The 14,281-nt window shown below is 49.5% G+C and overlaps 1 protein-coding gene across 1 annotated transcript in view; it reads left to right on the top strand.

Annotated features, from left to right (window-relative positions):
* Positions 1–14,281, top strand: part of JAK1 (Janus kinase 1) — a 129,617-nt gene that overhangs the window by 112,357 nt on the left and 2,979 nt on the right. The window contains exons 13-22 of the mRNA XM_040470498.1: positions 2,781–2,924; positions 3,668–3,755; positions 4,170–4,297; positions 4,915–5,050; positions 6,929–7,080; positions 9,931–10,081; positions 10,206–10,300; positions 11,401–11,593; positions 12,038–12,162; positions 12,529–12,701. Of these exons, the coding sequence (XP_040326432.1) occupies positions 2,781–2,924; positions 3,668–3,755; positions 4,170–4,297; positions 4,915–5,050; positions 6,929–7,080; positions 9,931–10,081; positions 10,206–10,300; positions 11,401–11,593; positions 12,038–12,162; positions 12,529–12,701 (1,385 nt within the window). The remainder of the gene's footprint in view (positions 1–2,780; positions 2,925–3,667; positions 3,756–4,169; positions 4,298–4,914; positions 5,051–6,928; positions 7,081–9,930; positions 10,082–10,205; positions 10,301–11,400; positions 11,594–12,037; positions 12,163–12,528; positions 12,702–14,281) is intronic.

Raw genomic sequence — 14,281 nt, 5'->3', positions numbered from 1 at the left:
ACTGGAGTCTGGGTTTGGGGAAATCCTATTGGAAAGAACAAAAACAAAAAAACCGAGACTTTTCTTTTGTAGCTAAAGCTGTTCAGCCAGCACCCTGCCATTCTACCCAGCTTTGCTCATGTTCCCAAGAGACACTTTGTCTTTGAAGGAAATGGATTAGTCAGGCTTTGTGGGGTTATCTAGGGTTACAGGACCTTCCGGGGAGTGGTCTTCTGCAGATAGAAGGAGTTGGAGAACTTGGTGGGAATGCTGACAAGGCAAGAGTAGGGTGTCCATGGGGGGAGTCTGGGCTGATGACCCTCGTTAACCCACCACATGCTGTGACAGAGCACTTCTAAAGTTCAACCCTGGGCTTTCAGATGAGGATTCCAAAGGGAGCAAAGCTGGGGGAATACAGAATACAGTAAGGAGGCAGGAGAACTGCCTTGAGAGATAGGTCCCTTGGACCGTTGTCCCAGCTTGGGAGGCCTCTTGCCCAGAGTCTGCAGCTGTAGGCAGGCCCAGTTTCCCTTGTAGCTACCCTCGGGCTAAGGGTGTGAGGCCCAGGGCAAACCCCATGTTCTCTTCCATGCCCTTGCCCCAGTGGAGCATGGTGTGGAGCCACACACCAGGGAGGCCAAGGAGACAGCCTGCCAGCAGCCTTGGAGGGAAGGAACGTTTACTGCCTGGGAGAAACTGTGACACTTTGGAGGTGTTGGAGAATGAATTGTGGGCTCATGTCTACTAGGGAGCCTAGTGGAAGGTGGCAGGCTTGGGGTTGGTTTGCTAGTATACTTTCTTAGGTTAATCCCTGAAACTGTTGGGCAGGGTTTCAGGGCATCGAGGTCCGCAGCTGCAGCTGCCTCTCACTTCCCTTGATAAATCCTTCACTGAGGGCCAGATTGTGTTGTGTTCTGTCCTTCTGGTGGAGTTGGAGCTGTGGCCAGAGATTGAAATCACCAGAATGGCAGTACCCTGGGTTTTTTTCCTGCCTAAATTTGGTCCTGTACTTGGGCCCTTCCTTCTTTCCTTGCCTTTGAACCTCTGCACAGATCATAGCCACCCTCCGTGCCCCCGGCACTCATCTAGCCAACAGTGAGCACTTTCACGTGTCACGTGTGATGGCAACCCTTGGCGGGTGCACGGTGCGCTGGAAGAGCCAACTCGCATCTTAAGTAGATAATCTCGTTACCAAGACTCAAGTCTAAGTAGGGAAATACAGCAGGATGTGGGACTGTCAGATGGGACCATGCCGCTTAGCCTCGGGAGGACAGAAATGGCTTCCTGGGAAAGCGGCATCCAAGCGGAGTCCCAGAGGATACACAGCAAGCATCAGACAAAGGCAGAGGGAGCAGCACGGAAGGAAGCCAATGTGTAACACGCAGGACCCTCCGTGGGGCACTGTGGAGGCCTGTTGCCATGGCTTGGCTGCTGGGATAAGCAACCCTTCTGGGGAAGAGTAATTATTCTGCAAGCATATGGCTTTTACGGGATGTTCTGGGAACACAACTTCCCATAATCTTGATGAACCGCTTCATGACAGACGCAGCTTTAATGAATAGTCACAGGACCTCGCCAGGATATGGGAGACAGGGCAGATGCATCGCCACTGTGCTATGACAGATGACAAATGGTGGCATTTGTGCAAATTAATATACCCGATTAACGATTGTATACATTCCTGTAGGGGCAGGCTGATTCCAAGGGAATCCATTTTCTGCGTTTACAGAACGTGCTGGCATAATAGAATAATAGCACCATAACTTAACAGACTTTGTGAGGTTAATGTCAGTAGCTTGAGAGTGCCTGAGTTTTATGAATCACATTTTGGTTTCCCAATATTAAGAATGTTTAACTCAGAATTATTAAAGCTTGAACTGGGAGACTCCTTAGAGACAGATGATTATGTGCTAAGGGCTTTTTGCTTTTTGGGTGTGAGGCTTTGAGTCCTCATACCGGTTATTTGGTGGTATTATTCTCTTTCATATGTGAGGATACTGAAGGCCCATCCTTCCAGTCTCTGCCTCTGCCTTGACCCCCCTTCCCCCGCTGTGTGATTGTGAGGGCAGGTCCACGTGTAAATGCATCACAAATTTTAAAGCTTAGCACGCATGTGCATATACAGACACACATACTGGGTAGATAGCTGAAAAATGAACAAGTGCCTGGTCTAGAGGGCAATCAAACAGAACATATCAGCCAGCAGATCGTTTCTGCCATGATGTGCCAGACTCTGTACCTGGAGCCTTTATACCTGCCTCTTCACTTGATTCTAACACAGCCCTGGGAGGCAGGTACGATTGTTATCCCTGTTCACAGAAAGGGGTTAAGGAAAGAATGTCTCAAGTTAAATGGCCAGTGAGCAGTAGCATGATCACTAATAAGCCCCTTTTCTTTGTACCCTGGCCTGTAGTAGAGGAGCCCCCGTGGGGTCCTCTCTGAGTCCACTTTGGAGGTGAGGGTGGGGCTGCTGTCACTGGAGACTATTGGTGGCGCTACTAGAAGTTTTATGATTGGTCAGGATTATGTTTTAGCCACAGGTTGTTTCCTGGAAGTAGAAGGGAAGGAACCGTTTGGGACTGTAACTGTCTCCTGGGGCCCAGGAAGTACCACATCTGTGTTTGGTTAAATAGCTTTGTATTTCTTTTGGAGGCCTGACGGGGACAAGACATGGGGAGACTGTGATCTTTGGAGGCTCTTTTGCCTTTGCCCCACCCCTGCTGGTATTCTGTGTTCCCATTAAGTCCTCAGTGCAGCCCCAGAGAGGGGTCATCACCCCAACCTCCTGCTTCCTTCTTCAGGGCGAGCACCTTGGGAGAGGCACGCGGACGCATATCTACTCTGGAACCCTTCTGGATTACAAAGATGACGAAGGAACTTCCGAAGAAAAGAGAATAAAAGTGATCCTCAAAGTCTTAGACCCCAGCCACAGGGACATTTCTCTGGTAAGTGTCTCCTTCATAACCCCGTCCCCTCTTCTCCCCCAGTTCTGGAGCCAGTGGAGCACAGTGAGCTTGGAAGAACCTTTGTCTTTAGTTTGGTCTTGTGGTTTCCAGACTCCTCATCTAGTCTGGATGCCTTTCTTCGAGTACAATCTGAGATAAAGCCGGCGTGGAAAATAAGTGAAGGAGGATTGAAGATGAAGTGGGTTGAGCAGCCTGTCCCTTCCTGGCCCTCCCACTGTCCTCCTGTTTCCTATCTAGAGGTCCTTGTGGTGGAGCCCAGGACTCTATATAGTCCCTGGTGTATCACTTCACAGTCTACAGAATTAAAGCCCAGACGAGTAAAAGGACTTACCCAAGATCCCACAAACTGTTAGAGTGATAAAGCCAAGTCTTGACTGAGATCTGCCTGGTTTTTTTGTTTATTCTAACACAGTGCCAAACATTGTTATTTCTCAAAGTTTAATGGAGAGAAAGTGGTGGATATGCGTATCTAATGGGGAAATTGTCAGCTAGCCTCTCCTTCCAGCCTGGCTCTGTATCCTATTAGGTTGTCTAAATATATCCCGTATCCCAGCCGGCTTAGCAATGCCTCTGGACAGGCAAGGCCAGGGGAGCAGTTTCAGGGCCTGGGATGACAGTGATGAGTTTTCCTGGGACCCGTTGACTTTCCTCTCAGCAGAGCCCCTTTGGCATCAGAGCAGTGGAGTCTGACCCTTAGCATTCCTTGTCCTCTTCTCCCACAGGCCTTCTTTGAGGCAGCCAGCATGATGAGGCAGGTCTCCCACAAACACATCGTGTACCTCTATGGCGTCTGTGTCCGAGATGTGGAAAGTAAGTGTATTCGCTGTGGAAGGGGAGGTTGCCCTGGCTGGGAGCGTTGGCACTGTGGGGATGACTCGGGGCTGATGCCACCTTTACCTTGCCTGGGCTTCTTGCCTCTTGCAGCAGTTCTTGTGCTTAATAGTGGATGTGGAATTAAGCCCCATTTGTTTTTTTCACTCATTTCTCGAACGTTTACTGTTGCCAGCCCTGACTGCACACTGTGCTGAACCCGGGAGGGTGGGGTGAGCACGCTGAGAGAGAAGAAGGCGTCTGGGCGGGGGCAGAGGTGTAAGCGCTCATTCTGCTGTTTGCACCTCACAAGGATGGTTGTGTCCTCCCAAGCCGAGGACCAGTCAGTAAAGTGGGCTCCCCTTGGGGTGAGGGAAGATACTGTCCCTACTGTGGCTACTTTTGTGCCTGTAGATATCATGGTGGAGGAGTTTGTGGAGGGGGGGCCCCTGGATCTCTTCATGCACCGGAAAAGTGATGTCCTCACCACACCGTGGAAGTTTAAAGTTGCCAAACAACTGGCTAGTGCCTTGAGTTACTTGGTAAGTATGTTCTGGAGTCTGTGGTGGCCCCCATCAGGAACCAGAATGCCGGAGTGGGTGGTGGCAGGAAGGGACTCTGGTGAGGTGGGCTGGAGGGGCCTGTTCTCTGTGGTTAAACACAGGTGTGCCTGGTGCTTAGTGGCCTCGACCTTGGTCATTTGGGGCTGTTCGTGTGCTTGTGTACGAATCCTGTTTTGATGGAAATTGTATCATGTCAGAGGACTGACTTCTGTACTGCACTGTAGGTAAGAGTAGAAATAGTGCGATTCTTGTCACACGAATGAGTGAAACCGCCAGCGTCAGTAGTGCTTACTGTGGGTCAGCCGTTCAGGGGTCCTACACGTTCTCCTTGGTGTCATTCTCACAGAAGCCCTATGAGGCCCACTCTGCCATTATCCCCGTTTTACTGGTGAGGGGACCAGGGCGCAGGGCCATGGTGTAATACACACGAGTCACACAGATGACTGGGGAGAGAGCTAGGCTGCCCAGGCATGGCTGTCGCTGGGGAATATGGAGAGATGATGTGAGGAGCCAGGCTTGGAAACGGAGTGAAGGAAGGAGGGAAGACGGGCAGCCCCATGGGCAACTTGACTGAGTTCACCCTTCTCACTCTGCAGGAGGATAAAGACCTGGTCCACGGAAATGTGTGCACTAAAAACCTCCTCTTGGCCCGTGAGGGCATCGACAGTGAGTTCGGCCCGTTCATCAAGCTCAGTGACCCCGGTATCCCCATCACCGTGCTGTCCAGGCAAGGTGGGTCTCCCCTTTCCTCCCACCCCAGTTCCCATCTGTGCCCTTCACCCTTCCACCCTCCCTGTCCCTACCTGAATTAAGGTCAGGCCAGCAGGGAGAAGGGGGCTAGGGCTCTGGTGTGTTTCCTTTTAAGAAGGACACTTTAGCAGACAGGCATCTGGTGCTGCTGCTGTGCCCTGGGGGCCGAGGGAGATGTGGAGGGTAGGGAGGGCCAGTCCCTGCCCTCTGGGAGCTGTGTGGTAGGAGAAACTCACCCAAGGCACGTGTGGTCCTGACGATAAAAGAGCTGTGTTCGAGGTGCTAGGGTAGCACAGAGGGAGGCTGCTGGGCCCAGGGATGGTCACAGAGGTGTCGAGAGGAGCCGGGTCTCCTGGCCCTCCACTGTAGTTGGTGAGCTGTTGGGGGAGGCCCCCAAGTGATAGCTGTGCTCTTGTGGCCTTTGAATGAGGTCATCGTGAACTATAGGGCTGTGAAGGAAAAGACAGGCCCAGGAGCCAAGACACTGCAACCAGCACTGCCCAAGTAGTACTCTGCCTCTTAGCCTTCGAGGCCGTGTGTGGGATCTCATCGTGGCCCTGGCCTGTGACGGCCAGCCACCAAGCACAGTGCTGGGCTCTTAGAGTTTTGTTCAGTAGGTCAAAGAATGGGCTAAGTTTGGAAGGGAACCAGGATGAAAACAGGACTTACAAATACAACTGAAATCATTCACTCCTTAGCAGGGAAATGGGAAGCATTCTTTAGTGCCTATGTAGTGCCCCTCACCCGCCCATCTCTCACCAGTCAGCAAAGATTCAGCCCTGAATCTGTCCCGGGACCTGTCCTCAGAAAGCACCTGGGGCGCAGACACTGGTGACTCCAGAACTAGTAGAGGAGCCTGGGTATCCCCAAGAGGTGCCGGTAAAATGCTATGGGCATTCAGAGACAGCGATATCACCTAGCTGGGGACAGGTGATTCAGGGAGGCAGTGGGATTTCATCTGGGCCTTGTGGGTCAGTGAGGTGGGCCTGACTGTGACTGCCTCTGTTTCCAGCAGGAGCCAGGAGGCTGTTGCTGGAGGCCACAGTGCTTGTTGAGGGACACAGCAGGGGTGTCTACTCAGATCACTAGCCTTGGCAGGAAGCCAGAACAGGGCTGCAGAAGTAGCCAGGTGCAAGAGATGTATGACAGCCTCACCTCAGGCTTTCATTCCCTTGTTCTTTCCCACACGAAGCAAACACACAATTGCAGGGTGATTGTGCAGAATGCATGAGTGAGGTGAGCCCATGCCTGCTCTGCATGTATGGGCCTCTTGTCTTTCCCTGCCTTTTCTTCTTTTTTTTTTTTAATGTTTATTTATTTATTTTGAGAAAGAGAGCACACACACAGGCAAGTGGGGAAGGGGCAGACAGAGAGGAAGAGAGAGAATCCCAAGCAGGCTTTGCCTGTCAGTGCAGAGTCCGATGTGGGCCTTGATCTCACAAACTGTGACCTGAGCCGAAATCAGGAGTGGGATGCTTAACCGACTGAGCCACCTAGGTGCCCCTCTGCCTTTTCTTTCTTAAGCCTTTGTTCTCCTTCCCCGGGGTGTTGGCCTTCCCCAGGGTGCTTTGCTGTCATCTGAGGCCAGAGCTTCGGAAGCCTGGCCCTATGTGACCCTCCTGGGGGCTTGTGATAAATGGACACATCTGCTGGCCCTAAGACTGCTGCATGGTGGAGCACGTGCCCGGGCGGAGAGGCCTGGAAAGTGGCACCCTTCACAAACTCCCCCCGGGCCCATGTTTGGAAAGCACTGCTTAAAATAGTTTCTTCGTTAGCTCACAGTTTCTGCTGCAATGACAGTGATTTACAACCCTGGCATTTCCAGAAACTGATCTGGAAATCTCTCTGGTCTTTTTCCAGAGTGCATAGAACGAATCCCGTGGATTGCTCCCGAGTGTGTTGAAGACTCCAAGAACCTGAGTGTGGCCGCTGACAAATGGAGCTTTGGAACCACACTCTGGGAAATCTGCTACAATGGCGAGATCCCTCTGAAAGACAAGACACTGATTGAGGTGAGCAGTTGCTTTCCGGGGTGAGAGCTGAGTGAGGACTCCTTGAGCCCTCGTGAACGTCTCAGCAGTTGTCAGGGAGCCTCATGTTGTGGGAAGAGATGGAGGCGGCTTTGACTGTCCTCCACAGGCTTCCTGGCTGTGTGACCTCGAAAGTGTCACTTAACTTCCCTGTCAGTTTCATCATCTGTAAAATGGGGATAAATACTACCTATTTTGCAGGGCTGTTGTGAAGATTAAGTAAATAATGAAATAATGCATGCACAATGCCAGGCACACGATATGTGCTCAGTAGTACATTATGGTAGTGTTTATCTCAGATTTGAAGTACCTGTTAGCAACATTAACACAGATACTTGTTGAGTTTCTACTGCGAGGCATTGTTCGAAGTAAAAGCTGGAGGCTCACTATAAAATAGACACAGGCCTTGGCTTTCCTTGAGGACCTTAGGGTGTGGTTAGGAGAGTTCGCGTATAATAGCAAGAACGAGGATTCTTCACATAATATGTGAAACCAGCGGCCTAAGAATCCTGCAACTTAGATACAGCAGTGCCATCACCTTCATTTCACAGTTCAGGTAATGGAGACGCAGGGAGCCTCAGCACATGCCTGGGTCCTTCAGCTACAGTGCAAAACCAGAAAGGTCTGACCCACTCTTAAATTTACTGGTAGAAAGTGTGAAGACTATAACTCTAAAGGGATAAAGTAGTAAAATGACAATCAAGGACCACTGATCCTGACTTAGTGGTTCAATTATTGGAATGTGTCTCGTGTATTTATGGGGGCAGCAGCATCACTTTGAGCTGGGAGGGATTGATCAAAATCCAGGGGAAGGTGGCATTTCAGTTGTCCGTGGGAAGCAATGAGTGGTTTCGTTTGCCTCAAGCATGGAGAGGAATGACAGGTGGTAAGGTGGGAAAGGTTATTTGGGTCAGATTATTGGAAGCCCTAAATTCCAGGCTACAGAATTGTACTTAGGGGTGATGTGGGACACTGATGAGTTTGCGTGGAGAAGTGAGGTGCTTAGAGGTCAGCATGGGGACGGGTCTTCTAGACACCGTGGTTGGGATGGACAGGCTAAGGAGTGACCACACGCTCTGAGGCTCTCAGTGGTGAGGACAGAGACAGGAAGTGGTAATGGAAATCCAGAGTGGAGGGTGCACCTGTAGGAGATCCTGAAGAGGTAGAATGTTTAACCAGTTAACTTTGGCCAGGTAAACATAGTACAGGGCTTGGGAAAGCGGAGTTAAGTCAAAACCAGCAGGGAAGCCCTCAGATCTATAACTCTGCTATTTGGGATTTTCATTCTAGGGTTTTTGGAGAAAAGTCAGTATCTATTCAGCACCTGCTGTGTACTCAGGGCTAAGCAGCATGCAGGAATGGTGTAAGGAAGGGCTTGTACCTTTGATAAAAGAGGGCTCCTTCTCTCCTCCCAAGTACCCTTGATGGGTTTGGATGGCCTTTCCACGTGGCTGCACCAGAGCGGGGAAGTGAGCGTGACACTGAGAGGCGAGAGCAGCTCCCAGCTCAGTTCCAGCTCCTCCTCTTCCTCATCCTCTGAGGTCTCCCCACTTCCACCAAGGATCCCCAGGGACAGAGGAGAAACCAGTACTCATGAGATTCACTAGAAACTGGAGGGTAGGGGTGCCAGGGTGGCTCAGTCGATTAAGTGTCCGACTTCGGCTCAGGGCATGATCTCTTAGTTTGTGGGTTCAAGCCCTGCATTGGGCTCTGTGCTGACAGCTCAGAGCCTGGAGCCCGCTTTGGATTCTCTCCCTCTCTCGGCCTGTCTCCCACTTGTGCTCTCTCTGTGTCTCTCAAAAATAAATAAACATTTTTTTTTTTTTAACTGGAGGGTCATGGTTTCACTTAATTTTTATTTTTATTTATTTATTTATTTTTATTTTTTTCTGAAATTTTTTTAATGTTTATTTCTGAGACAGAGAGAGAGCATGAGCAGGGAAGGGGCAGAGAGAGAGGGAGACACAGAATCTGAAATAGGCTCCAGGCTCTGAGCTGTCTGCACAGAGCCTGACGCGGGGCTCGAACTCACGGACCGCAAGATCATGACCTGAGCTGAAGTCGGACGCTTAACCGACTGAGCCACCCAGGTGCCCCTTAATTTTTAAAAGTAGTATCAATTATTTGTTTTAGAATTTTGAAGTGATAAACAGTTGAAAATTGGAAAATATAGAAAACTATGAAAAAGAAAAAACAGCAGTCATCATATTCCAGTCGCTCCTCACCACTAGTTAGCCCTTTGGTATTTTGTCTTTCAGTCTGTTTCTGTCTGTCTTGTTTAAACACAACTGAGACCATGCTAGATATAGTTATACAGGCTCTACTTCTTAATTTAATATTGGGAGTACTTTCCTGCATAAATATGTCTTACAATTTTACAAATTTAATGTAAGAGTTGTTTCATTAAACTCAAATTTACTTAACTAATTTTATATTTGGCATTTAGGTTTTTAAATTTGTAATGTGCTAATTCTGCAGGGAGTATCTTTGAACATAAATCTTTGTTTATATCTGACTTCTGAGTCATTTTATAGTTGGAATTAATGAGTCAAAGGATTTGAAGAGTCTGCCAAGTTGTATTCCAGGAAGGCTGCGTGACTGCACTAGAATGCAGCAGGTTCAGGCCTGGGTCTGCCGCCCATCTGACTTGAATTTGGATTTTAGTATGGGGACTAACATTTCCCCAGGCCGGAATAAGGCAATAGTAACACAGGTTTGTGAAACCTGCCTTTATGCAGAGCTATCGGGGAAATAAATTAGGGATGGTAACTGGTGCTGAAGGGTTAGTGAGTGGTACCTTTGGTTTCTCCCATGTGGTTTTCTTCTTTACAGAAAGAGCGATTCTATGAAAGCCGGTGCCGGCCAGTGACACCATCTTGTAAGGAGCTGGCTGACCTCATGACCCGCTGCATGAACTATGACCCCAACCAGAGACCCTTCTTCCGAGCCATCATGAGAGACATCAATAAACTGGAGGAGCAGAGTAAGACCCTGTCGTGCAGTGTTTGCATGAGACCAGCCAGTTCCCCGGGGAAGCAGCAGAGTAACTAGGAGCCTGTGGACGGCAGTCACTCCTTCTTAACATGGTTTCTTTCCTCCTCTGCTAGATCCAGACATTGTTTCGGAACGAAAGCCGGCAACCGAAGTGGATCCCACACATTTTGAAAAGCGGTTCTTGAAGAGAATCCGTGACTTGGGAGAGGCAAGTTAGGCTGGAGTCCCCTGCTGACCGTCTGACCTCTTCTGCGTCTAAAACCACTCTCCATTCTCTCTGTTTCTGGGCCAAGATTTATGAAGAGAAGGCATCTCACTGGGTTTTCCCTGGGCCACTGGAATTACAGGGGAGTCTCCGCTTGGCACACAGCAGCAGTGTGCATATACCTGCCTGCCCAGGTGGCTGGATATGCACACAGGATGTTGGTCTGCTCCCTCCAGACTCGATTTTTCTCCAAGGGGTGGAAGAGAATGGAAAGAGAGAGATATGGGGGGAATAGGTATAGATGTGGTAGAAACAGAAAAGTCCCTATCTTGGACTTTGCTGTGTGGCTGCTTAAATAAGGGATATTTACTACACAGAAGGCCACATAGAATGTCAGTTTTCCGTTGGACCTCGAGTGGGAGTTTCCTAACGGTTAAGGTGACCAGAAAAGCTACTGGGATTTGTGTCTAAATACAGATTTTCAATAGTTGAGTTAAGCGAACACAGACTGTGTCCTGTGTGGAGTGTCTTCTGTGTGCCTGGGCCATGTGCTGGACACATAACAGTGTCCTTAGTGCCTCACAACACCCTGAGGGTCTGTGCACATCAAGTGCCTCTGGAGCCAGCTCAGAAGACTAGGTCACTGGGCCTTCCCTGTCCAGTGGCTCAGGAGAAGTCTGACCCCACGTCTCCTGAACACCCATCGTGCAGTGCCCTTTTCAGCCACGTCGTGGCGCCTGCCCCGCTGCCTGGGCCCGTGGCTGTCAGAGAATGCCATAGTCATCCTGCAGGTCCAGAAATAACCTTCCTTGTGGGCTGTGTTTTCACGGAAACTGGGATCGATGTGTTGGTTCAATAGTCCCCTGATACTTCCTTGTCTTAGCTCAGTAATAGAGGGGATGGCATGTGGGACCAAGAGAGGAGGGGCTGTGGTGGGTGGGGAAGGGGGGGGGGGGGACAGTTCGCCGCCTGTAAGGTAGGACTGTGCTGTGTACCCCTGGCCTTCGTGGGAACAGCACGAGGAGCAAGCGTCATCTTCTGAATGTTCCTGCTGGCCCGGGGTGGGGGCTTTTCTCATCAGGCACATGCATCTTTCCTTCCAGGGCCACTTTGGGAAGGTTGAGCTCTGCAGATACGACCCTGAGGGTGACAATACCGGGGAGCAGGTGGCTGTCAAATCCCTGAAGCCTGAGAGTGGAGGTAACCACATAGCTGATCTGAAGAAGGAAATTGAAATCTTAAGGAACCTATATCATGAGAACATTGTGAAGTACAAAGGCATCTGTACAGAAGACGGTATGTTGTGCAAAGTGGGGTTGGTGTGAAAACTAAGGGAGCTTCTGGGGTTATACGGCCAGTGCCACCAATCAAGGTGGCAAGTGGTATTTACTAATATCTTTTTTTATAAGCCAACACCCACATATTATACTCTAAAACTGGTAATGAAATGATGTGGCTCATAAGTTTTAAAAATCAGTCATCTGTGGTGGTTCGCAGAGCACTGTTAGCTCAGGGGGTGCTGATGACTGGGTTCTGTACACACGTGTCACTATCTCTGTTCACTGCTGAGGATCCTGAGGTTCAGGGGCTTAAAGAGGTTAAGTAGCTTGCCTGGGATTCGGGGTGGGGAGTGACACTGAAATCAGTTCGGGGCCTATGTCTCCTGATCCTGCACCCTCTACTCCCCCACAGTTCCTTCATCTGGCAGCCTTGCCCTGATGGGTGTTCTTTTCTTGACAGGAGGAAATGGTATTAAGCTCATCATGGAGTTTCTACCTTCAGGAAGCCTTAAGGAATATCTTCCAAAGAATAAGAACAAAATTAACCTCAAACAACAGTTAAAATATGCTGTTCAGATTTGTAAGGTAAAAAAAAAAAAAGCATGTTAAAGATTAAAAAATCAGGCACTCTGTCCTGGGTAATTGGTTTGTAATTAGACTGCAGGGGGAAGCTTTCCAGTAATTGTACCTGAGTTCATATTGCTCTGCATGATTTGGATGAAAATTAGCCAGTACTGACAAAATGAGCTGAGTTGTTAATATGGGTGATTTAATATGTATTTCTTTGAATTGGGTTGGTTTTACTTGCATTAGAGTAAAAACAACAACAACAGAAATGCATGACAGGTAAATGAAACGGCATTTGTGCTTTCCTGAGATGCAGTGATGGATACAAAACACGGCCTGAACTGACCATTAGCAAATGACTCTACATTGACTTCTCTCCCTCAGGGGATGGACTACTTGGGGTCTCGGCAGTACGTTCACCGGGACTTAGCAGCAAGAAATGTCCTCGTTGAGAGTGAGCACCAAGTGAAAATTGGAGACTTCGGTTTAACCAAAGCCATTGAAACCGACAAAGAGTACTACACAGTCAAGGATGATCGGGACAGCCCTGTGTTTTGGTAACTGAATCTAATGTTACGTTAATGTCTTTTATTCCTCCTGCCTAAGTCAAGGTTAGAAAGAACTTAGAACATTTGGGATTGATGGAGCTTTGCCTTCAAGAAACCTCTTTTAGACTGTTTCCCTAAAAGCAACCCGCACAGAAATGCCTGAGGTTTATACGATACCATCTTCCAAGGAGTGGAGGACATGAGCCACCCAGTCAGCATCTCCAGCTTCCCAGGAGAGAGCATTCACTGACACAGTCCTTGCCCCCGTCAGTCGTTGCAGGGGTCACATGCTCACACAGAATGGGAAGGAGGTGATGAAGTAGGCTCTGACCAGTGCAGGGAGGCCCCAGACAGAGTAGAGCACAGCACGCCCAGTACACAACTTGGCTGTCTGCTTACAGATCACCGGGGTATCTTGGTCAGGAGGCTGCAGCCTGACTGACCCCTTTGCAGCCTGGAGCACCATCCAGGGGAGAGGCTGTTTAAGCCCCTACTCCATGGCTCCTACAGAACAGAGCGGTTCCTCTGAGGTGCATCCTGCATAGACACAAACCTAGATCTCTCCCACCTGTGGAGCCTAAGCCTTATTCAGAATTCATCAGTGTGTATCAGGGTCCTGCTTTGTGTTGGGTACTAGAGATATGTGGTGAACAAGCAGACTGAGTTGAGAATTTAATGGATGGGACAGCCAATATCATAGTATCATTAGCATAGAAGGGTTCAGGCTTGGTTTTCTGGAAGTCTTGTAAACGTAAGATTTTAAAAAGATCCATGGGGGTTAGAAGGATGGTTAGAAGGCGGCATGTGTGACTAGCAAGAATGAGATGAGAGCAGTGACTGTCCCAGGACCTGAATCAGCTCGGTGTGGCTGGATCACGAAGTGGGAGGTCTCAAGGACTTGCTAAGGCAGAGCACTGGAAGCCGAGTCACAGAGCTAGCACTCCCTCTACCCCAAGAGTTTTGGGATGCCATGAGAGGGTTTAAGAATGGCAGTTTTTGTTTAAAAAAAAAAAAAATCACTGTGGGGGCACCGGGGTGGCTCAGTCGGTTAAGCGTCTGATTCTTGACTTAGGCTCAGGTCATGATCTCACAGTTGTGAGATCGAGCCGTGTCTGGCTCTGCACTGAGTATGGAGCCTGCTCAGGATTCTGTGTCTCTCTGCTCCTCCCCGGCAGGGGGGGTAGGGGTGGGGGTGGAGAATCTAAAAAGATCACTGTGGATGGGAGGGGAACAAGACTAGAGCCAGGGAGTCTGATGCAGCCAGAACTCATGAGGGTGTGAACTGGGACAGTGACATTGGGGCTTAAGAGGAGTAGGTTTGAAAACGATTTAGAAAACTAGATATGGGCGGGGGGGCTCCATTTCTGTCTTGGGCAGTTGGGTATCATCTACTGGAACGGTTGACCTTGGAAGAGGGCTGGGCAGCGAGGTCATTGCTAATTTTGAACTTGAAAGAAAACCTGGGGCCTTCTGTCCTCTGCCACCTCCTCCTCGTGGACAACACGTGCTCCGTGAAATGAGCGCAAACTAATATTTTAAAGTAACTGTGCTACAGAGAGCCTGTAACAGTATTGTTGGACATGTCAGGT

Source organism: Herpailurus yagouaroundi, unplaced genomic scaffold, assembly GCF_014898765.1.
Source record: "Herpailurus yagouaroundi ecotype Mexico unplaced genomic scaffold, PumYag 77, whole genome shotgun sequence".
NCBI classification, from domain to species: Eukaryota; Metazoa; Chordata; class Mammalia; order Carnivora; family Felidae; genus Herpailurus; species Herpailurus yagouaroundi.
Note: the sequence above shows the minus strand (reverse complement) of the source record. Positions and strands in the feature narration are given on the sequence as shown.